This window comes from Lemur catta, chromosome 2 (genome assembly GCF_020740605.2).
Source record: "Lemur catta isolate mLemCat1 chromosome 2, mLemCat1.pri, whole genome shotgun sequence".
Classification (NCBI taxonomy): domain Eukaryota; kingdom Metazoa; phylum Chordata; class Mammalia; order Primates; family Lemuridae; genus Lemur; species Lemur catta.
This window is the reverse complement of record NC_059129.1, coordinates 44,493,778-44,517,844: the sequence shown is the minus strand read 5'-3', so window position 1 is coordinate 44,517,844 and position 24,067 is coordinate 44,493,778. Positions and strand designations below refer to the sequence as shown.

Sequence of the window (24,067 nt, the reverse complement as noted above, 5' to 3'; positions counted from 1 at the left end):
AAGAATGGACTGATTTGTATTTCTGCCACTACTGTAATGAGTGACTATTTCTTTGACACCTCATCAATGCAGCATATTACAATTAATTATTCTCAGTTTTATAGGTAAAAAATGTGAGCTTGTTTTAATTTGTATTTTGTCATTTCTAATGAGTATTTTCATGTGCTAAAAGTCCATTGTATTTCTTTTATGAGTTGACTGAGCTTGTCTTTTGTCCGTTTTCCATAAAGAGGTTTACCTTTTTGGGAAAGAAAATTTCTTCTTTTTACCCCCAATTGTAAAAGTAATAATGTTGGATATAAAAACCCAGCAAATTCGGAATGTCTAAGAAAAACAGTAAAGCTGCTTGTAACACTAAAAGCTAATCACTGCTGTTAGTTTGTGTTCATATACTCGCATACATAGGATACATATAAAATTAAAATGTAATCATATACATATTGCTTTATAGCCTATTTTTCACTTAAATATATTGTAGTTATCTTTTCATGTCTGTTTTTCATGACTCCTAATATTCCATTATTTGAGTATTCTGTAACTTCTTAAAGCAGTCATTTATTGATTTGTTTGTTTTTTACTATTATAAGTATCTGTTCAATTGCCTAATTATTTACATCTCTCTCTCTTTTTCTTATATGATCTGGAGTCTTAATTCTTTTTTTATTGTAACATATAACCCATGTATTTATTTAGGACAAATTCTTAGAAGTGGAATTGGCAGGTCAAAGGTATACCCTTATGAAGGTTCTTGATAAACATTGTCTGATTACCTTCACGAAGGATATATCATTTAATATTAACAGTTAAGCAGTAGAAAGTCTGCTTTCTAGGAATTATATTATTATCTTTGAAGGGTAGATTTGTGTGATAGGTGCAAGTTGTTACTTGTTTTATTTTGTGTTTCCTTGATTGCTGGTGAAATCTTAAGTTTTTTTCGTTTGTTTGTTTTTGTGTGTGTAATGGCTATGTTTTATATATGTACTTAAATTTTTGTTTTGGAAAAAAAGCATGATGATCTGTGTACCCACAGCCGAGATTTCAGTCATTAATATTTTGCCTTTTGGGCTTTCTTTCCATAAGAACAACAGTATTTTAAAGCAAATCCTATCAGTGTGGTGACCCTTTGTTTCCACTTAAAAAATGTAACAGCCTTATTGAGGCATAATTTACATATTATAAAATTCACCTATTTTAAGTGTGTTGAGATTTTTAGTAAATTTATAAAGTTGTGTAGCCATCATCACAATCCAGCTTTAGAACATTTCTGCCACCCCAGTAAAATTTGTTGTGCCAGTTTGGTCAGTCCTCACTCTTATTCCCAGCCCCAAGCAACCACCAATCTGTTTCCTGTTCCTATGGATTTGCCTCTTCTGGACTTTTTTTGTTGTTGTTAAAGAAACGGGGTCTTCCTGTGTTGCTCAGGCTGGACTTGAACTCCTGGGCTCCAGTGATCCTCCCACATCAGCCTCCTGAGTAGTGGGGACTGTCACTGCACCGGGCTGGACATTTTATTTAAATATAAACATACAGTATAGTCAGATACAGTGGCTTGCACCTGTAATTGTAGCACTTTGGGAGGCCTAGGCAGGAAGATTGCTGGTGGCCAGGAGTTTGAGGTTACAGTGAGCTATGATCTATTGCACTCCAGCTTGGGTGACAGAGCAAGACCCTGTCTGTGAAGAAAACAAAAAATAAAAAAAACCCTATATTATAGTATGTAGCCTTTTGTGGCTGGCTCCTTTGCCTTAGCGTATTGTTTTCAAGGTTCATTCATACGGTAGCGTGTATTGCATATGGAAGTTTATTTTGTTTTATTGCTATTATTCTACATAGTTTAAAATTGCCTTTAAAATATTCCTGCCTTTTAGGGGTCTTTGTCATTTAAAAAATTGATATTTATAAGTTATATTTTTCTAGTTTGCTATTTGTGCTATAACTTTTTAACATTTTATTTGGATGTATAATCTTAAAAATAATATATTTCATGTGAAAAATTTACATAGTAGATCCTGCTCTCATCCCACTGTCTAGAAGTGGCCATTGTTCTATTGTTTTAGAGACATTCCGTGCCTTTGTAGGCATGTATTTGATCAGAGTGGTCACAGAGTCCTTATTCGTGCTCCTTAGAAGTTATCATTATACTTTCCTCCATTCTCCACTCAGATTTAAGTCCCTCCTTCCACCTTTTTCTGAAAAAGAACCATTCTCTATATTGATAGTTGGAAGGATGAAAACGGTCCCTGATAGCTGTCTTTAGGTCTTCAATGTTAGGCCTAGTTGGGAAATTTTCTCCTTTGTAATGCTTTAAAACGAACTTTGATATACTTTTAAATATAGACTTAAGGCCAGGCCATTTCAGTTCCATCATTCATTCACTTCATTTGTCAAGATCTTTTTCTAGGCCGGGCGCGGTGGCTCACGCCTGTAATCCTAGCACTCTGGGAGGCTGAGGCGGGTGGATTGCTCGAGGTCAGGAGTTCGAGACCAGCCTGAGCAAGAACAAGACCTCGTCTCTGCTAAAAATAGAAGGAAATTATCTGGCCAACTGAAAATATATATAGAAAAAATTAGCCGGGCATGGTGGCGCATGCCTGTAGTCCCAGCTACTCGGGAGGCTGAGGCAGGAGGATCGCTGAGCCCAGGAGTTTGAGGTTGCTGTGAGCTAGGCTGACGCCACGGCACTCACTCTAGCCGGGCAACAGAGTGAGACTGTCTCAAAAAAAAAAAAAAAAAAAAAAAGATCTTTTTCTAACTGGGAGAGCACGTTCTGTTGGCATCCCCCATGCTTTAAACTCCCCTCCCCCACACACTCACAAATGAGATCATACTATACATACTATTCTCTGACTTGGTTTTTAAACTTCACAGTATGCTGTGGACAGCATCCTTTTTTTTTTTTTTTTTTAATGGATGCATGGTATTCCATTGTGGCTGACCATATTTTATTTAACCACTTTCTTGTTAATGGACAAGAATTTTGCCACATTCTTAGGCAACCCCAGAATTATCTGTCTTTACATTGTTACTGGTCTAATGAGTTAAAATGTATTCATTTTAATTTGTTTTTGCCTTAATTAGGTATGAGGTTGGATATCTTTCCATATCTGTATTGGCTCTTTATATATTTTTGTGGCTTATTTGTGTTTCTCCCTCTACCCCAATCACATTGTTAATCTTTTCCTCATTGATTTATGTGAGCTGTTTGCATGTTAAGGAAAATTGCTTCTTATTAAATTCTTGCTTTTCCTCCAGTGTGTCTTTTAAGTTAGTTAATATTTTTACTATATGACACTTCTTTGATGAATTTTTATGACGTTGAATCTAGCAGTCTTTTCTGTTTTGATTTTTACTTTTGATTTCAAGCTTAGAAATGGTTCTCCTAATTGTTATGTAAGTATTCCTATTTTCTTTATTATTACATAATTTACATATAAATCTTTTATATAGGTGAAATTTATGTGGTGATTTGGTGGGAAGTCGATATCTTAACATATTTTCCAGATGATTAGACAGTTTTCCCATTTTTTGAAAAATTCACATTTCCCCCGATGATTTGAAATGCTCTCTATCTTTATCATGTATCAAATGCTCATATATATTTGGGTTTCTTTTTGTACTTTTTCTTCTGTTGCATTGGTGTGCTTGTCTGGTTTTTCAGTGCTAAAGTCACAGTTTTAATGTTTACTTAAAGGCGTTTTTTTAAGAGAAGTACATTTTCTTCTTATTTTAATTTTCATTTTATGCAAGTTCCAGATATACGTAGTTTTCAGAGTAAAGTAGGTCTTCAGCTTTAAGGAACAAAGTTACTTACAGTTAAAAGGAACAAGGGGTCCTAAACCTTCTTTCTTATCTAACTTCAGAGGCTTCAGTCCTTTCAACTGATTTTTGGGGTTTTTACCTCTCTCAATTTTTTTTTTTTAATTTAAACCATTATTTGTTGACTTTCCACGGAGAGATGAGGATTTCTCTTTGTAATAGCCAATGTGGTAGTGAAGAGCAAAGTTCAAAGCCTCTGCTAGTATGCTACTGTGTAGCCTTTGGCAAGTTACTTTCTGTCTCTGTGTCTCTATTTTCTCATATCTAGCACAAGGACAATATCAGTGTTTATGTGAGGATTAGATAGATAAATATGTGTAAAGATTTGGAATTGTGCATGGCACATAGTAATTGTTAGTTTCACTCACCCTATTTCCTGTTCTCCCATTTTTGTTATTTGTAATTTGGTTAAATCAAATCTTGTTATAACTATTTCTTTTTTTTGTAGAGATGGGGGTCTGGCTTTTGCTCAGGCTGGTCTCGAACTCCTGAGCTCAAGCTATCCTCCCACCCTTGCCTCCCAGAGTGCTAGGATTACAGGCGTGAGCCACCATGCCCAGCCAAATCTCATTGTAGCTATTTAAATGCCTATCGACCCTTAAGCCATTAGTGTACTTAGGTTACCTTTCCTTTTCTGCATAATCTTTTGCTGCTCTGAGGGTAATAATTGTATTGATTTTTGGTTTGTTCAGTCCCTCAGATATTTTTTTTTTACTAAGTTATCTTTAAACTCCCAACACCTGTATAATCTCTTCTCAGTAGGTTCAGACACTTTAGGTATTCTTGCTTTCTAGAGCATATGACCTACTCTGTTCCAGACTGGTTGAGCTCTAGGTCTGCTGCAGTTTTCACCCTGGGGTTTTCTATAACTCTTTGTTGGAGCCCCTGTTTCTTGGACCCCATTTTTTTTAACTTCCTGAGTGCAGGGGAGATGAAATTTGATCCTTTTGCATTCTGAAACTATCTTTGTCTTACTCTGATACTTAGTTGCTATCCTGGGTTTGGCTGGGTAGCAATTTTAAGGTTGGAAATATATCTATCAGGATTTTGAAGGTACTGATTCTTTTTCTTTAGTTTTCAGTGGTAATGTTGAAATATGATGCTTTTCTGATTCTTTGTTCTTTGAATGAATCCTGTTTTCTTTCCTCTCTGGAAGCTTTTGGGAACTTTTCTGTGTCCCCAGTGTCCTGAAATTTGATGGTGATGCATTTCAGCATGTATTTTCATATATTGTGCTCAGCTTTGGTGAGCCTTTTCAGTCTGGAAAATGCGCCCTCTTGTTCTTGGAAAACTTCTTGAATTAATCCTTTGATTTCCTCCCCTTTATTTTCTCTGTTCTCTTTTCTTCAAGCTCCTGTTTTTCAGTTATTGGACCTTCTGGTCTGGCTTCCTAATTATCTTTTCACTTTTGACTAATGTTTGCTCTATTTTCTGGGAGATCTTCTCAGCATTGTTTTCTTAAAGTCACTTTTTGTTATTTGTTGGCTTTAGTCTTTTTCTTTCATATTAGATTCTTTACCTTAAATATATGTTGGTTCTTGACCATGTATTTCTATTTAAGAGGAGGACACTAAGAGGATTGGAAGCTGTGGGCATGACTGTTGACTGTAGGGTTTTTTAACTGTGGGCTTAGCAGCACCACCCATTTCCTCCAGGGTGGAGCAGTCGTTAAGCTATGCAGTATACAAGGTATCCATGTAACAAAAACATTTATACCCTTCTAATATTTTGAAATTAAAAAAAAAGCAAAGCCGGGATTGAACTCCCACTACCCCCCCACCCCCCAAAAAAAGACTATATTAGGGGATCTGAGGCCTAACTATTGGGTTTAGGCAAATGCATAACCTATCTTGTTTTTGTCTCTATATTTACCCTCACTTGCAAGGTATCTGGTGCTGTTTATTCCTGAACCTTTCTGAGATCCTCATTGTAAATTAGGTTGCTTCTCTACTTTTGCCACTGTTGGCTGAGGAGGATTCAGCTTTCTCAGGTCAGCTAAGTCATTTTACTACTTGTCTCTCTACTTTCCAATACTAATGTTCCCTCATTTGTTCACTTTGTCCTTGTGTCTTGTGAATTTATGCCTTTTTTTCTTCCGCATCTTTATATTTTGGGAGAGTTTTGGGAGGGAGCTGAGGTTAATGCTTGCATTCAGCAATCTTTTTTTTTTTGGTCCCCATGCTTATAAAAACAAAGCCTTCAATCTTTAATTGGAAGCTGAAAGAAAATCCTGGATTTATATCTAAAAGTTTTTATTCTGCCTTTTCATTCTTATGATTTATGTGTTTGGATATGATATAAAATTTGGGGCCGGGTGCAGTGGCTCACGCCTGTAATCCTAGCACTCTGGGAAGCCGAGGCGGGTGGATTGCTTGAGGTCAGGAGTTCAAGACCAGCCTGAGCAAGAGTGAGACCCCGTCCCCACTAAAAATAGAAGGAAATTAGCTGGACAACTAAAAATACATAGAAAAAATTAGCCAGGCATGCCTGTAGTCCCAGCGACTTGGGAGGCTGAGGTAGTAGGATCACTTCAGCCCAGGAGTTTGAGGTTGCTGTGAGCTAGGTTGACACCACGGCACTCACTCTAGCCCGGGCAACAAAGCGAGACTCTGTCTCAGAAAAGAAAATAAAAAATAAAAAAAATAAAATTTAGTATGCCAGTTGAATAACGGATCATGTTACAAAGATGTTACAGATAACTTTCCTTTGTCCAAAGACGGGATTAGAGTTTTTATTTTCTTCTTTGTGCTTTCACTTTAATTCTTAAATTTTCCACAGTGGATATGGTATTATTATATAATTAGGAAAATATAATATCTGAGAAGAGAAAAATTGCTAGCTAATCAAATCCTTGAATAAAAATTGGCTTTGGGATCATTGTGCTTCTCTGTTACTTAACCCTAAAACTGTAAAGAGCTGTGCTATGTCCTTTACCTCCTCTAGGTAATCTGTAATTGGAAACACTAATTTTGGGGTATGTATATGTGTATTTTGCGGAGTTCATTCTGATTTATCCCCTACCATTTTATTTTGAAGATTTTCAATCATAGAAAAGTTGAAAGACTAACACAATGAATACCTCTATACTTTTCACATAGATTGACCAATTATTATCATTTTGCCACATTTGCTTTATCATTTTTAAGTACCTTTATTGAAGTATAATTTACAAACAGTAAGTTAACCCATTTAAAAATGTATAGTTCAATGATTTTTAGTAAGTTTATAGAGGTCTACAACTGTCACCTCAGTCTAGTTTATGAACATTTTCTGGCTGGGTATGGTGATTCACACCTATAATCCCAGCACTTTGGGAGGCTGAGGCAGGAGGATTGCTTGAGGCCAGGAGTTCAAGACCAGCCTGGGCAACATAGCAAGACCACCGTCTCTTAAATACAAAAAATAGAAAAAGTAACTGAGTGTAGTGGTGTGCACCTGTAGTCCCAGCTACTCGGGAGGCTAAGGTGGGAGGATCGCTTGAGCCCAGGAGTTTGAAGTTACAGTGAGCTGTGATAGTGCCATTGCACTACAGCCTGGTGACAGAGCAAGACCCCCTCTCAATAATTAAAAAAAGAATATTTCATCACTCCAGTAAGATTTTTTCTGCCTATTTACAGTTAACCCATTTCCACTTCCAGCCTGAGGCAACCACTAATCTTTTGTCTGTCTCTAAGGATTTGCCTTTTCTCCACTTTTTATATAAATGGAATCATATAATATGTGGTCTTATATCTGGCTTTTTTCACTTAGCACAATGTTTCTGAGGTTCATCTGTGTTTTAGCATATATCAGTATTTTATTCATTTTTATTGCTGAGAAGTATTCCATTGTATGGGTATATCACATTTAGTTTATCCATTTGCCAGTTGATGGGCATTTGAGTTGTTTTTACTTAGTGGCTATTATGAATAAAGCTGCTGTGAACATTTCACTTGTAAGACTTTGTGTAGTCATGTTTTAAAATTTCGTTTGGGTAGATACCTAGCAGTGGAATTGCTAATTTGTATGATAAAATTATGTTTAACTTTTAAAGAATCTGCCCATCTGTTTTACAAAATAACTACTACTCTCTGTTCTCACCAACATTGTATGAGTGTTTTCTCAGTGGGTTTTATTCATTTTTTATCCTGAACCATTTGAGATAAATTATAGGCATTGTGACATTTCATCCCTAAGTCCTTCAGCAAATACATCCTAAGAGAACAAGGGCATCATCTTCTGTAACTGCAATGTCACTGTCACCCTCATGGAATTTAACGTGGAAATAATAGTATTATCTAATATATAGCCCATATCTAAATATCCAATTTGTCCCTAAAGTGCCCTTTAAAACTTTTTCCTTTTTTTTTCAATCCAGGATCCCCTTAGGGATCCCATGTTACATTTGGTTGTCATGTCTCTTTTGTCTTTTTTATTCTAGAACAGTTCCCTCACAGTTTTTGAGTGTTTTACGACATTGACATCTTTTTTTTTTTTTTTTTGAAACAGAGTCTCACTTTGTTGCCCGGGCTAGAGTGAGTGCTGTGGTGTCAGCCCAGCTCACAGCAACCTCAGACTCCTGGACTTAAGCAATCCTCCTGCCTCAGCCTCCCGAGTAGCTGGGACTACAGGCATGCGCCACCATGCCCAGCTAATTTTTTCTATATATATTTTTAGTTATCCAGATAATTTTTATTTCTATTTTTAGTAGAGACGGGGTCTCGCTCAGGCTGGTCTCGAACTCCTGACCTTGAGCGATCCACCCGCCTCGGCCTCCCAGAGGGCTAGGATTACAGGCATGAGCCACTGCGCCAGGCCCGACATTGCCATCTTTTAAGAGTCCAGATAGTTGTCCTCTAGACCTGCAGTCCCCAACTCCCTGGCCGAGGACCAGTATTGGTCCGTGGCCTGTTAGGAACCGGGCCACACAGCAGGAGGTGGTTGGTGGGTGAGCCAGCAAAGCTTTATCTATTTATAGCAGCTCCCCATCACTCCCATTACCGCCTGAGCTCCACCTCCCATCAGATCAGTTACTGTCTCTCATCACCCCCAGATGGGACCGTCCAGTTGCAGGAAAATAAGCTCAGGGCTCCCACTGATTCTGCATTATGGTGAGTTGTATAGTTATTTCATTATATATTACAATGTAAAGATAATAGAAATAAAGTGCACAATAAATGTAATGCACTTGAATAATACCCAAACCATGCCTTCCCCCCCACATCCATGGAAAAATTGTCTTCCATGAAACTGGTCCTTGGTGCCAAAAAGGTTAGGACCCACTGTTCGATATTGTTGATTAGTCTGATTGTTTCCTCATGATTAGATTCAGGTTAAACATTTTTTTGTTTTTTTAAGAAACAAGATCTCACTGGTCTTGAATTTCTGAGCTCCAGTGATCCTCCCACCTCAGCTCCCAAGTAGCTGAGACTGTAGGCATGTGCCACCGTGCCTAGCTAGCTTTAAACATTTTTGGTTGGAAATAATACATAGATGATGCTGTGTCTTCCATTGTATCACATCAGGAGGCAAATTAATTATTAATATTTGTGTTATTGACTATGCCAAAGTTGAGTATTTAGTTAAGATGGTGTCCACCTGTTTTTTTCCCCTGTATAATTAATAAGTAATCTGTTGGGGTGACTCTGAGACTGAGAATATCCTGTTTCCCAACAATCTTCCTCCCAGCTGTTTTAGTATCAATGATCCTTGCCTGAATTGATCATTGCATAGGGGGTTGCAAAAAGATTAATGTCTAATTTTGCTGTTCCCTCTTCATTTATTTGTTGGCATTCTTCTATAAAGATATTAAGTTTTATTTTGTTTTTGAGAGACGGTCTTGCTTTGTTGCTCAGGCTAGAGTACAGTGATGTCATCATAGCTCATTATAACCTCAAAGTTCTGGATTTAAGACTCCCACCTCAGCCTCCTGAGTAGATGGGACTACAGGCATGAGCCACCATGCCTGGCTAATTTTTTTTTTATTTTTTGTAGAGACGAGGCTTTGCTATGTTGCCCAGGCTGGTCTCGAACTCCTGGTCTCAAGCAATCCTCCCACCTTGGCCTCCCAAAGTGCTAGGATTACAGGGAGAGCCACTGTGCCCAGCCAAGACATTAATTTTTAAATGGAGTGTATCAAATTAGAGTTATGGTGAATAAAGCAAAATGTTAGTCATTTTTAAGTATATTTTAATGGTATGAGCCTAAATGTATTTGCCTTAGCCTTCAGCCACATAGGATCTAGAAAAGAATTATTGAACAGAGAGATCTCCTTGACCTTTGTGAAGCTTGAAATACATAAACTCCTTCACTATGTTTATATTATTTGGGGATTTATACTCCTTTTCTGTCTTTAAGAGACCAGTCATTTTTAGGAAGAATCAGAAAAGGTACAGAAAGATTTTTTTCCTCTAAGTTTTTAATATTTTTTTCTTTGTAAACCAAATTGGGTAGTTTTTTTCATGTATCTTTGGATGGTTTTGTGGTTTTTGTTTTTTTTTAGTAGTAATATGGTGGTAATTATGCAGTGTCATAAAGTAGATATTTTTGAAAGTCCTTTTATTCTGTAATGTATAAGAAATGCCATAGTTGGATTAGTTGTCTCAAACCTGATTGCTTGTCATCAGTAGTATTGGTTGCCTAGAACATGAAAACATTAACAGTATGTGAGATTGTTTGCAAGTATAACAGGACTTTTACAGGAAATATTCTTTAAACGTTATATCCCGTGTTTGTGCTCAATGATTAGTTATTATTAAAAATGACAGCAATCTGACATATTTATACTGTCATTTTATTAGTTTGTAAAAGAAAAAGGGGCCTTTTCTCTCAGGTTTGTGAATTATAAAGTCTGCTTTTATCATATGCTTTTTCTAAGTTCCATGTAATTTAATTTAATACTCTAGCTGTGAGTACATAGCTTTTTAAAGGTACTTATCTCATGTATACCAGAAGGCAGCCATATATAACCACAAAGTACTTGGAGATTGATTGGCTGCAGAATGATAGATTTGGGGGTTCAGAGTTTAAATGCCATATGGCATTATTTGGTAGTGTTGGTAATATCGTATTTGTCATCTATCAGAATCTAGCGAAGGTGTATTTACCATTTTGTTCTTAGAGGAGAGAATAAGATTGATAGATAGTATAGGGCTATAGATTTTCTCTTAGATGGGTACTTCAGTCTGCATTTTTGGAGGTGCAGTATGCTGATGGTATGGCCAGTACTGTTTTTTAGGAGAGAGAAAACTGAAGAAACTTTGAAGCTAGTCCCTGTAGCACATTATCAGGAAATTTCAAAGGCAAGAAATATTAGACAGATGTGAAGCATTTTAATCAAAGGTATATCCAAGAGGTGTGTGTGTGGTATTACTTTTTTAAAGCCCATGCAGTTATCTCTGTATGCAGAAACAAGAACTAAATTTAAGGATGGAATGTTGGTTAACAATTTTGGGGGGTTTTGCACCTTTTTCCTTTTTAAAAAATCAAAACCAAAAGTTCCTGGTATATTTTAGAAAATAGCTCTCCAGCCAGATTGTAGGATACAATGTATGTGATCACTGCTAGTTTATTCTAAGTTCCCTGCTAGTTAAAGAAACTTTTGAAAGCCATGCTTAGTTATCGATTTACCTGATCGTTTCATAACTGCTATTTTAAACCATGTCTGAAAGAAAGTTTCATGAACAACAGTAAACCACAAACTTTGTTTATGAAGATAGCTTTGTCTGAATTATGTTTTTTGTTTGTCATTCTGGGACTTTTTGAGTATCATACATTTTCAAGTCTCCTCTGGGCCAGTGTTCCAGCATTTTCAAAAATTTCAGTTATCACTCAACGTAGCGATTGTTTGCCATTTGAGGAAGTATCCATGACAGTTAAATTCAGGGGGCAACAAGAATGGGAGTTATTTCTAAACATGCATCTTTGAAGGAAAATTGAGTTCTTGGAAGCAAGAGTTATGATGAAGGAAATGACTCAGCACCATTTTGAGCCCAGTGTGGTGGTACATACCTGTAGTCCGAGCTACACAAAGGCTGAAATGGGAGGATCCCTTAAGCCTAGAAGTTCGAGAACAGCCTGGGCAACATAGCAAGACTCTGCCGAAGGAAAAAAAAAAAAGGCACCATTTAAATTGTAATCTTTATTCTGCCTTTATATTCATATTTTTATGGTGAATATACTCAAGTATACAGTAAAGTAGAAAGAATAATACAATGTATAGCCATTATATTAACTTTTTGGTGTTATAATAAGTTACCACAAGCTATGTGGCTTAAAAACACACAAATTTAATTATCATAACAGTTCAGGTCAGAAATTCGAAATGGGTCTCACTGGGCTAAAAGCATGGTATCATCAGGGCTCTGTTCCTTCTGGAGAATCTGTTTCCTTGCCTTTTCTTGCCTCCAGGGGCCACATGCATTCCTTGGCTCATGGCCCCATTTCTCCATCTTCAAAGCTGGGACCTTCTCTCACTGGCATCTATCTGGTTTTCTCTTCACATTCCCTCTTTCACACTTAAGGAAGTGATTCATTGGGTTCATCTGGGTAATCCAGGATAATCATTCCTATTTTAAGGTCAGCTGATTAGCAACCTTAAATCCCCTTTGCCATGTAACTTAACATATTTATGGGTTCTGGGGATTGGGACATTATTAGGATGATGAAAATGTTCTGAAACATGGTAATATTCTGAAATGTAGTGGCAGCTATACAGTTGTGTAACTTTACTAAAAATCATTGAATTGTGCAAATGAAATGGGTAGATTTTATACCTCAGTAAAACTTTTTAAATAAAAACGTTTGTGCTCTCCTTTCCTTTTAATAGTAATTCCAAATTTCCAGTGAAGCCTATTGGTCCCATCTGAGTTTTTTTTTTAATTGTGGTAAAATACACATATTTCCATTTTTAAGTGTACAGTTCCATAGTGTTAAGTATATTCACATTGTTATACAACCAATCTCCAGAACTTTTTCATCTCAAAAAATGGAAGCTCTATACCTATTAAACAATTCCCTATTGCCCATATAAGTGGACTCATACAACATTTAACTTTTGTAACTGACTTCACTTAGCATAATGTCCTCAGGGTTCAACCAAAATGTTGCATGTGTCAGAATATCCTTCCTTTTTAAAGCTGAATGATATTCAATATATATGCATATAGTTACACACACGCGCGCACACACACACACACACACACGACATTTTGTTTATTCATCTCTTGATGGACATTTAGATTGTATCTACCTTTTGGGCATTGTGAATAATGCTGCTGTGAACATGGATGTTCCTTTTGAGAACTGCTTTCAGTTTTTTTAGATACCCAGAAGTGGAATTGCTGGATCTGAGCAAGTTTTAACTTACCATTCCAGCTACTCTTCTACATTTTTTAATAGCCTTTTCACCAGGCATTCAGACTTTATTCCTTGAACAGACTATACAGTTTTGAATTAATTTGGATCTATTATGTTGTAAGTAACAAACTCACATCAAACTAGGTAATGCTAAGTGGGGGTGGGAGGGTATTTAAGGATGTTGCTATGTTACACAGAACCTAAGAAGAGGAAGATGTTTGGGCTTCAGGAACAACTAACTGCAAGCAAGGACTCAAAATACCTTTAGGTTTCTTTTCTTTCTTTCTTTTTTTTTTTTTTTTGAGACAGAGTCTCACTTTGTTGCCGGGGCTAGAGTGTCATGGCGTCAGCCTAGCTCATAGCAACCTCAAACTCCTGGGCTCAAGCAATCCTTCTGCCTCAGCCTCCTGAGTAGCTGGGACTACAGGCATGCACCACCATGCCTGGCTAATTTTTTCTATGTATTTTTAGTTGTCCAGCTAATTTCCTTCTATTTTTAGTAGAGACAGGGTCTCGCTCTTGCTCAGGCTGGTCTCGAATTCCTGAGCTCAAACAATCCTCCCGCCTCGGCCTCCCAGAGTGCTAGGATTACAGGCGTGAGCCACCGCGCCTGGCCCAGGTTTCTTTTCAATGTATGTTTTATCTAGGTGTTTGCAGTAGTCCTCTCTCTCTGCTGTAGAGAACCATAGCTGTCCAGAGCTCCCAAATATGTAGTTTATAGGCCAAATACTATGAGAGAAACCCTTTCTCAGTTCCAGTTCCACGTTCCTGAGTACTTCCATGTCAACTCTGGAATAACTTCACTTTTTATTAAACAGTCCTATTTGGAAGTGGGGGGCATTTTTAAAGCAAATAGCAACTACAAATGTTCTCATCCCCGTCTCCAATGAGGGATGACCCCTAGTCAGATCCATCTGTAATACTACTTGTCATACATAGGTCCTCCATCCCACCAGCTTAAGGTCTTTGGGTGATAGCTATGCTTTCCCTAGTATGATACACATTTTCATGATCCTGCAGTCAGAGGGCCAAAGGATTTATTTTTTGTTGTTGTTTTGCCTTCCCCTGCCCCTCACTGTATAGTCCCAGTAAAAAATGGTGAGAGGGAAACCAGAAAAAGAGAGAAAAGAAAAATACTGTATTTTGATTACTAATTTTCTATTCAACAAATATTTATTTCACACCTTCTACATTTGAGGCAATGTTCTTAGCCCTGGGGATCTGAGCAGAAAGAGTACAGAGCATGTATCATCTTCTGCAGGGCAGGGCCAATCAGCTACAGTCAGCAAGTCTTATCATGGTCACCCCTTAACTCATTTCACTGGCAGGGGACTGAAGGTCTAGCCTGGCTGCCCACAGAAAGATTCCCCATGTCTGATATTATTTTATTTTTTTAGAGACAGAGTCTTGCTCTGTTGCCCAGGCTAGAGTGGAGTGGCATGATCCTAGCTCACTGTAACCTTGAACTCTGGGGCTCAAGCAATCCTCCTGCCTCAGCCTTGTGAGTAGCTGGAACTATAGGCACATGCCACCACACCCAGCTAATTTTTGTATTATAGAAATGGGTCTCACTATGTTTCCCAGGCTGGTCTTGAATTCCTGGCCTCAAGCAATCCTTCCATCTTGGCCTCCCAAAGTGCAAGGATTACAGGTGTGAGCCACTGTACCTAGCCATGTCTGACATTCTTTAGGAGCATACCTGTGAGGAAGCATAGGGGATGTAGGGGCACTGTGAGAGTTAGTTCGTTTATGGAGGCTGTGATGCTTTAGCTGTCCCCTTTCATTACCATGCCACTTTCTAGACTTAGGGTTTGACTAGGGATAAAATAATTAAAAGCTCCTAGTGATAGAACTTCCTTAAAACTTTAGTTCATTGCTTTTTCATTTCATATGGGGGCATTCCCTTTGATAAATAACCAACTCTAGTAATATTATAATTAGACTTTTTAGTCCCTAGGATTGCTAGAGAAAATAGCTACGGTTAGTTAGGTCAGGTCCCTTAGCTTATTTTTCCAGCTTAAAAGTGTCTGCCTCATGTGTGGATGGAAAATTCTGAGTTTGGTGCATTCTCAAATCTTCTGTGGAATTTCCTCTCCAACTGTGTTTTTGTCAGATATACTTTATAATGAGGGAGAAGGTGGCAATTTTGGGAGGGGTGCTCTTGGGAATCATTTGAAATGGGCTGTCTACATTGTATTTGTCAAGGTCTCACAGTTTCTTAGTGGCTTAGAGAATTCAGTTGCAGAAATTCAGCAAAGGATCTAATTATCTGACCTTCAGAAGTTTCAGATCTCTGGCTTTAGGCAGAAAGAGCTTGCTTAATCAAGTTATATTCTGGTCTTATGTGTCATGTCTCCTCTCCAGAGGGCTGGATTGGATTGTGTTGTCTTGCAGAACTTTACTGAAGTTAACACAGTTTTTTGTGGTTACTCATAATAGCGAAAAGGTAGAAACAACCATAATGTCCATCAACAGATGAATGGATAAACAAAATGTGGTATATACATACAGTGGAATATTACTCAGCCATAAAAAGGAATGAAATACTGATACATGATACAGCCTGGATGAACTTTGAAAACATGCTAAATGAAAAAAGCCAGTCACAAAGGGTCGTATATTAATATGACTCCTATTAAATATCCAGAATAGGCAAATATGGCCGGGCGTGGTGGCTCACACCTGGAGTCCTAGCCCTCTGGGAGGCCAAGGCAGGTGGATCACTCGAGGTCAGGAGTCCAGAGTAGGCAAATCTATAGAGATACAAAATAAAATAGTGGTTACCTAGGATTGTTGGAACGGGAATGGGAACACTGGGGGTAATAGCTAAAGGGTTTGGGTTTTCTTGGTGGGAGGTAATGGAAATGTTCTAAAATTAGTTACATTTGTTTATGGTTGCACAACTCTTTGAATATATTAAAAATCACATATTGTATGAATCTTATATGAAATATCCCAAATAGGCAAATCCATAGAGACAGGAAGCAGATTAAGTGGTTGCCAGGGGATGGGGGGAGGAGGAATGGGAAATGGTTATTTAATAGGCATGAGATGATGAAAAAGTTTTAAAACTAAAGAAAGGTGGTGATTGTATGACTTTGTGAATGCACTAAATGTCACTGAATTGTACACTTAAGAATTCATGATGATGTGAATTTTACCTCAATTTTTAAAAAAGGCAAAATAGATTGATCCTGATGTGTTAGCCAAAGGCACTTAGAAACTAAACTCTTACAATGCCAGTGTAAGTGGCTGTGTCCTCAGAATCTGCTTAAAACAAAACAAAACAAAACAAGCAAGCAAATCTTATCTCAAATAACAAGAATACTCAGGGTAAGATTGCTCTGGGGTTGCCTAATTTAGTTGTTCAACTACATCATCAAGGACACAACAATTATTTCCCTCTTTCTGATTTATCACTGTCAGCATATCAGCCTCATCCTCATTAGGTCTCCTGATGTTTCTAAGATGGTTATAATAATTCTGTGCATTGAATTTTTTCAACGTATTCCAGTGGCAGAAGAAAGGACACCTTCTCATTCTTCTGGCTTCTTCTTCTTTTTTTCGATTTACCTTTTTATTATAAAATTTTCAAGCCTACAGAAAATTTTGGAGAATCATAGAGTGTATGCCCTTATGCTTACCACCTAGATTCAGTAGTGGTTAACATTTTTACCATATTTGCTTTCTCTATATAAGATTTAAAAACCTCTTGGCCTCTTTAGCTGTCCAAAAAACAATAAAGAAAAAAAAAAGACTTAGAAACCATTTGAAAGTTGTAGACATCAAACCTTTCATCCTTAAACACTTCTGCATGCATCTCCTAAAAATAAAGGACATTTTCCTACAAAACTATGCACTGTTATTAACCTAATAGAATAGTGTCACCACTTTTCCTACTCATGACAGAGTGCTTATTTTTTATTTTCTGCTTGGAAAAAGTTATAGCTACTGATGATAGTTACAAGGACAAGTTTCAAAAAGTAATAAAATTATTGGATCAATAGATAGCGAGGAAAAGAAGAGAGAAGAAACAGTTTTGGATTCAATAGGGCTCTAAGAATAGGGTAAGTGTTGACATGAACTTTGTCCATCCTTGGAATTAAATCTTCCAGTTTTTTTTTTTTTTTCCTATCTGTCTTCACATATTAAAGTTTCCATGAATTGATTTTTAGGTTGAAAACATTGACATTAAGTCTTTAGCCCAGCTCCCATTCCCTACTTGCAGTCATCTTTCTGTTTTAATGAAAGTCTCAGTTTCTTCCTAGGCCATAAAATTGACCATAGTTATAAGTATGCACTGTTCCGTCCTTCTTTTTTGGTCTTCCATGTTAGATTCCTGTTGAGTGGATGTTGGAAAGCTAGTAAGAACATCTGTTTTGGTGAACCTTTCTTTAGTCAGAGTACTTTTTTGGTCATTCAGAGATAGTAAGGTCTTTCTGATTCCTGGTGGGTGCGCGGCCTTCGTAGCAATATTATAGGCACACCACAGGTGAGGGAACCTTCTTGTGATTTGGAATAATTATCACTTGAAGCTCCAAAATGCTGCTATTGTTCATGCCTGACTGGATCCGATCATTTTTCTGACTTCCTATTTTAATTTGTGTCCAAATAAGATGAATAATTTTCTTTTTCTCGTAAATAATGTGGGTCCTTTTGAGTTTTTTACTTATTCAGAGAATGGAAACAAAAGTTATGTAATTTTATTTCCCTGAGAATCTGAGCTAATACTCAGACTTCAGGCATTGTTTTAATTCTGATTTTAACTGTTTTCTACGCCCATATTTTTGGATGATGTCCCTGGCTATATAACCAGTATATGGTTTTCTTCATAAGACCAGTAATCTACTGTCTTATGTATGTATACATAGTACAAAAATAAATGTTCTGGGTTTATGAATGTATGCAAGATTAGTTCTTTTAAGAATTCAGTTTAACTAAGGGATTACAGTTAATTCATTTATAGAATTAACAATGGTAATTAATATGTTCTTAAGAAAATCAGATGTTCAGAGTGTTATATAATTGGAAAATTCTGGGTAAAAGTTTTGAATAGCCTTTGAATAGATATGGTTCTAAATTCTAGTAATTGACTGTCTAGCCTGGGACAAATTACCTGTCAGTGACTAGTGGCCTCATCTATAAAATGAAGACTGAACAAAATTGTATTTCATCAAGGAACACATGTCAGTGTCATCAAATTCTTTTACTCTAATTCAGGTTAACTTGATTGTCAGTGCAGTTGAAACTGCGCCATGCCCATCTTTCACCCTAACTAAGAAACGCTGCTTTGGACTTACAGCCTCTGTGTGGGAGGCATTTGGAGTTACCTTTGTTTTAGTGTCCCTGGTTAGCTGCAGTCAACTAGACTATTAACTTTGAAGGCAGGGGCCCTGCCTGTCTTGCTATCCTCTGTCCCTGGCCCCAGGCCAAGTGCCTAGCACATGGAATAAATGCTCATTCATTAAATATTTGTTGAATGAATGACTGCCAACCTAGGACATTTACAGTACATTACCTCAGCAATCTTTACAACCAACCTAATAATGAGATAGGTGGTATCAACTCGGTTTTGCAGATGAGTAAAACTGATGTAAAGTCTTAGCCCCTTGCTCAAAGCCCCACAGCCAAGGGTGAGTGGTGACTCTAAAGATTATATTCTTTAAAAAAAAAATTTTTTTTTATTGTGGTAAAATATACATCACATAAAATTTACCATTTTAACCATTTTAAGTGTACGTGTACCATGACACAAAGTATATTCACTGTGTTGTGCAGCCATCACCACCATCCACTTTAACACGTGCATTTTTTTCCCCGCTATTAGGTTGTCTCTGTTCTTCAGGGTGCTTTTAACTATCTGAAATCAGATTAAAAACTTTTTTGAGCAGAACACTGAAGTAACCTGAAAGTTTAAACTTTCAGACTGGACTGAATACTGGGTCAGTGTTTCCCCTTTCCCATCACTTCAGCCAGCTCTATTTCGTGTAGAATTTCTTGTTGGCTAATAATAGCTGAGTATGTTGTTTTGAACAGGACTATATGCTGTCATGTCTGCTTTTCTGACATTGAATTGGAGCTGTTTGATCTTCCTACTCGGCCCAGTGGGGCAGTAATCTGAATGGTCTGAGCTCCAGTTCACTGTGTACCCACATTTGGAGCTGTGTACCTACCTGATTAGTTAGAGCACCACTGGGCTAAAGTCCACTTTCCGCCTTGTACTTGGGAAATGAATTTGCTTTGTCATCCTCCACTCCAGCTTCCTGCCAGGATTCCCGTTCACTGCTTTCAGTTTCAGTTTGGGCTTTAAAAATGTTTCTTAATCTTTCTCTGGCTGAATTACCTGTATAATACAGGTATAAGTAAGCAGTTTTGTTGGCTTCAACTATGGGACAACTTGGAAATGTGTGAAAGGAGATTTGAGGGGGGGGGGATGGATCTGCCTAAGTAGGGTAGCTTGACTTTTCCACTTGTTAAATGCTCCTACTGCAGTGGTCTTGAAATCCTGTCCTGATGGCAGAGCCAAGGGATGAAATATGACACAGGTTAGGGACGAGAATTGGCAATTGTCCTGAGTGCACAAATAATTTCTTCCTTCCCAAGCATATTTTACAGCCAAGTGAACAGGAAACAATTCAGTAGGCCACTTGCTAGAAACCTATGGCACAAAAATTATCTTAACAAAAAGGTGCACATACAGCTTTTCCAAAACGTTCTCAAAAGAACCAGTTGCGAATTAGGCTTATTTTTCTCATTTTATGCCCCATCCCTAAGTATAAGGCTTATTCCAGACGTATTTCTAAGCCTGTTTGTGAATGGTAGAAGCTGAACTTCCCCAAGTTTAACCAGTCACATATCCTTCACTTTGGATCACTGTCAGCTAGATAGGAAACTGCCAAGAAGACTTTAGTCCAAGCCTTTGCGTGGAACAGTCAAGCAAACAGGTGCAGTTTGGCCCCTGGCCCAGCTCTGCTCCATGTAAATTTTATCAAGCACGCATACGATAGGAAGGCAGTTGGTGTTGTTGTAATTCCAGTCATTACTAGTATGACAGGCCACCATTGCATGAGGCTTGACCTGAGGTAGCTGCTCTAAATATACCCTTCCTTTCTGGCAGCTGCAAACACCTGGAAGAGCAGGCAGGGCCCCAGCAGAAAAGTATTTGCTGTTAATAGCATGTCTGTTGAACAGTTGTGTACTGTCAGAGCTTGTATTGTGCTATGTTTATGCGTAATTAAAAACAGCCCACTGGATCCATTGGTTTATAGTCGGGTTATGTTTAGAAACATGCAGTTTGGGTTGTTGTCTACTGTAGAAACTGGGGATGATGTCATTGGTTTGAGCAAGACCAAAAGAGAAGCGGTTAATGTAATTACCAACAGTTTTTTTTGATCTCTGTAATGAACACAGCTTACTTAAACCCCTTGGCCTTTGGTTTCTGGCACTGATGAACCAAGTTGTCAATCATGTGATTCTGTTCAATTGGGAACCCTGGTTTATGTGCTTGGTAGTTCATTCTGACAAAAGGGAGTTTAGAGTAAAAAAGAACACCAATATTTAGAAAATGGTGCTTCCAAGAAAGAAACTGTAATACAAATTGCTTTTAAACATGTAAAAAGATACTCAACCTTTCTTATATTAAGAGAAAAGCATTTTAAGACCTCATTGAGACATTATTTTTTTTACCTATTAGACTGGCAGAAATTCAAAATATTGGAGAAATTGATGATAAGGAAGTAGAGAAATAGGCATTCCTCTTATATTCTTGGTGAGAGCATTAGTATACAACTTTTATTGAGGAAAGTTTGGTATATTTATTATAACCCCAAATATATACCCTTTGACTCAGCAATATCACTTATGGGAATTTATTACATGGATATACTTCCATGTATACAAAATGAGGTGTGCTTAAGCTTATTCAGGGAAGAGTTAATGATTGGAAGCAAAGTTGACAAGTTAAATAAATAATGATATATCTATATAATGGATACAACTGTAAAAAACAATGTGGATATTATTTATGTACTGACAGAAATGTCTTCAAGATACAGTGTTAAGAGAATAAAGCAAAGGCCAATGTATATTATGGTACCAATTGTGTAAAAATGGAAAATAATATATCTATATATCATGTTTGCTTGTATATGCAATAAGAAAGTTCTGGAAGGGAATTTAAGAAAGTAGTATGAACAGTTATGTGTGCTTGTGTATTGAGGGAAGAAGAGATAAGATGGCTATTTTTCTTTGTGTGAAACTTTTTTAACCATTGCATATATTACTTTTTCAAAAAATAATTAGAATATTTTAAAAAGTGGGGTTTCTTTGAATCCCACAGTCACAGTTACAGAAGAGCTCTCTATTAATTGACTTCATTACCCATTCTTGCTATTCTGTAGGTAATAGATTTCCTCATGGTTGCTGATTGTACTAATATTTGTTACTTTCTATTGTGGGTACCTTGAAAAGAAAGTGATAATACAAGTGTGTTTTTCCTGTTATTCCTCAGCCAGAACAGATGGCTTTAAAGAGCCTCAGGTTGGGACAAATCCTAAAATACAGGCTTTTCCCTTTTGACAATTAGGATAATATCCTGTGGACAGGACTGAAGTCTTTTGCCTTTTCTTTTTTTTTGTAGGAACCTACAAGCAGCAATTGGCGCCTATTATGACTTTGAGAGCCCAAACATCAGTGTACCCTCTATGTCCTTTGTTGAAGATGTCACCATAGGAGAAGGGGAGTCAATACCTCCTGATACTCAGTTTATAAAAACATGGCGGATCCAGAATTCTGGTAAGTGTATTATGTATAATGGGCAATGCTCCATTGTCCGGTTTTCTTTTCTTAATAGTTAAAAGAAATAAGAAGGAAATATTTTAGCTCGTGTATATGATTGTGTAACTCTGAGCTTTTTTCTTACACATGATATATTGAATTTTCTTATATTGGAATGATGACCAAACATTAGTGAAATACCCTTTGCTCAAGAATAGGAAGAAGGATTTAGGTTTCATGCTTCTAAGCTACCTATGACATAGTGGCATCTAAACACACTCCAGTATTCATTTGGTACTAGGAAACAGACTTGTATGTGGTGGGGTATTGTCTCTACCTGTATAGTTTCACTTCATCATTTTATTTCTGCTCTAATTAATCTTCCAGTCATTTCCAGCAGGCTAGGGGAGGTATATCCTTGAATAGAACAGGGTAGTTGGAAAGAGCTGTGAGCATCTGCTCTTTTGAAAGCTCATTTCTTTGTAACCACAAGGATGAGAGAATCTTCTATGAAATTTCATTAGGATATCTGATACATTAATTAATACCACTTTGAAAAATAGGGTAAAAAGTGTGGGAATTTGCTCAGAAGGGGAAAGAAATTGTTAGTTTAAAAAATAGCAAAAGACATTGTTTTGAGGTACTGCTATTTCTTTTAAGACAAATTAGAAATAAGTTAATCATAGTTCTTTGAAAATAGTATCTGAATATGTGTTTGAGAATTGTTAATACCTTTTATTTACTAAATTCTGATGACTTTTTTTTATTTGAATAGGTTTAGTATCTCTTGTCCCATTGAATGACAGTTTATGTTGACTGAGAGTGTTTTAACTTCCTTGTTAATGAGGACTTCCAGAGAAATTCTAAGAGATGGAAAATTGGGTCTAAAAGAGTATTTAGCTAAAAATATGTGGGTATGGAGGTACCCTGTCTAGCAAGGTAGTTTGATGTGAGATGACATAAAACTCTAGGGGACTCAAACCTGTAAAAATGACTTTTTATTGACTTGGTTTACTTTTTATTCAATACTTTATGGTGGGGAAAGACCGGCTATACCAGCCTTTTATATAAGAATTAATGTACCAAATCTATTTGTTATTCTTAGTTTTTCTGGCATATATTTAGAAGTAACTCTCCCTTGGAGGAAAGTTCAGTGTGTCACATAATCTGGACTGACCCAGTGTTGTAGGTGACTCAGGACACCTGTGGCTTTGTAAAATTTTCATTAGCTCCCTTTCTTTTTTGGTTATAGCAGTGGTGCATTGTTAGTTTGGGAGGCACATGGTAACAAAGGAAGATAGCCGTATTTTCTATTTTTCTTGAAATTCTTGTTCAAAGTCTAATTTTCTTTACTTTGACTAATTTCTTTCTCACTTTTCTTAATTTTGCCTGCTTTTAAAAATACCAAAACGATCTCCAGTTCAGCTTCTATTTATCATGTTTCTTCTCTGAATTACTAAAACTTCCTGTGTTACTGATCAAAAAATGCTTTTGGAACCTACACGTGCAATTTTGTTTATGAGTGAAGTTTGTTTGGGAAGTATGACTTACTCAAAAGTTTTATTTATTTATTTTAAAGTGAAGCCAGTACCTTGGCTACTTACGAAAACACTGAAAATGGTCTGGCTTTCCATGAGTTCCTTAGTGTTTTTAAATACTCAGAGTTGTTAGAGTACTGTTGAAATGTTTTAAATACCATCTTGTTGCAGAATAACCATTTTATATTTCAGAAAGCCTCTTGATAAATCAACTCACTTTAGACAGTTCCTTGGGTAAATGGGGCTTGGGGGAGGTAGATATATAATGGTTAGCATGTTGAATCAGAACCCATAAGAGGCCTACCTTTCACCTTGACTTAGAACAGTCTCTCTTGGTGGGTCTGACCACTTTGTCGTCCTGCTTTTGCTTTGTAACTGAAGTTTAAAACAGCCTCTGAGTCTGCAGCCTTTCTTCCTATAAAAGGGCATACTGGCACCTGAACATCTCATGAGAAGTTGGGCAGCAGTTGCTGGAGATTTTATCTTTCAAGGTGCTTTGCACAAATAGGTTTTCTGTTCTTCTGGAAATTGTTCAACGAGTTGTAAAGTAGTTTTATATCTATAAACTGAATGTTTTCCTTTTGGTTAAGGAGAAACTGGCC

The 24,067-nt window shown here is 37.1% G+C and overlaps 1 protein-coding gene across 4 annotated transcripts in view; it reads left to right on the top strand.

Moving 5' to 3' along the window:
* ILRUN (inflammation and lipid regulator with UBA-like and NBR1-like domains) overlaps positions 1-24,067 on the top strand; it is a 92,122-nt gene that overhangs the window by 12,775 nt on the left and 55,280 nt on the right. For all 4 annotated transcript variants that reach the window (XM_045543529.1, XM_045543531.1, XM_045543533.1 and 1 more), the window contains exon 2: positions 21,791-21,945. In XM_045543529.1, coding sequence (XP_045399485.1) covers positions 21,791-21,945 — 155 coding nt within the window. The remainder of the gene's footprint in view (positions 1-21,790; positions 21,946-24,067) is intronic.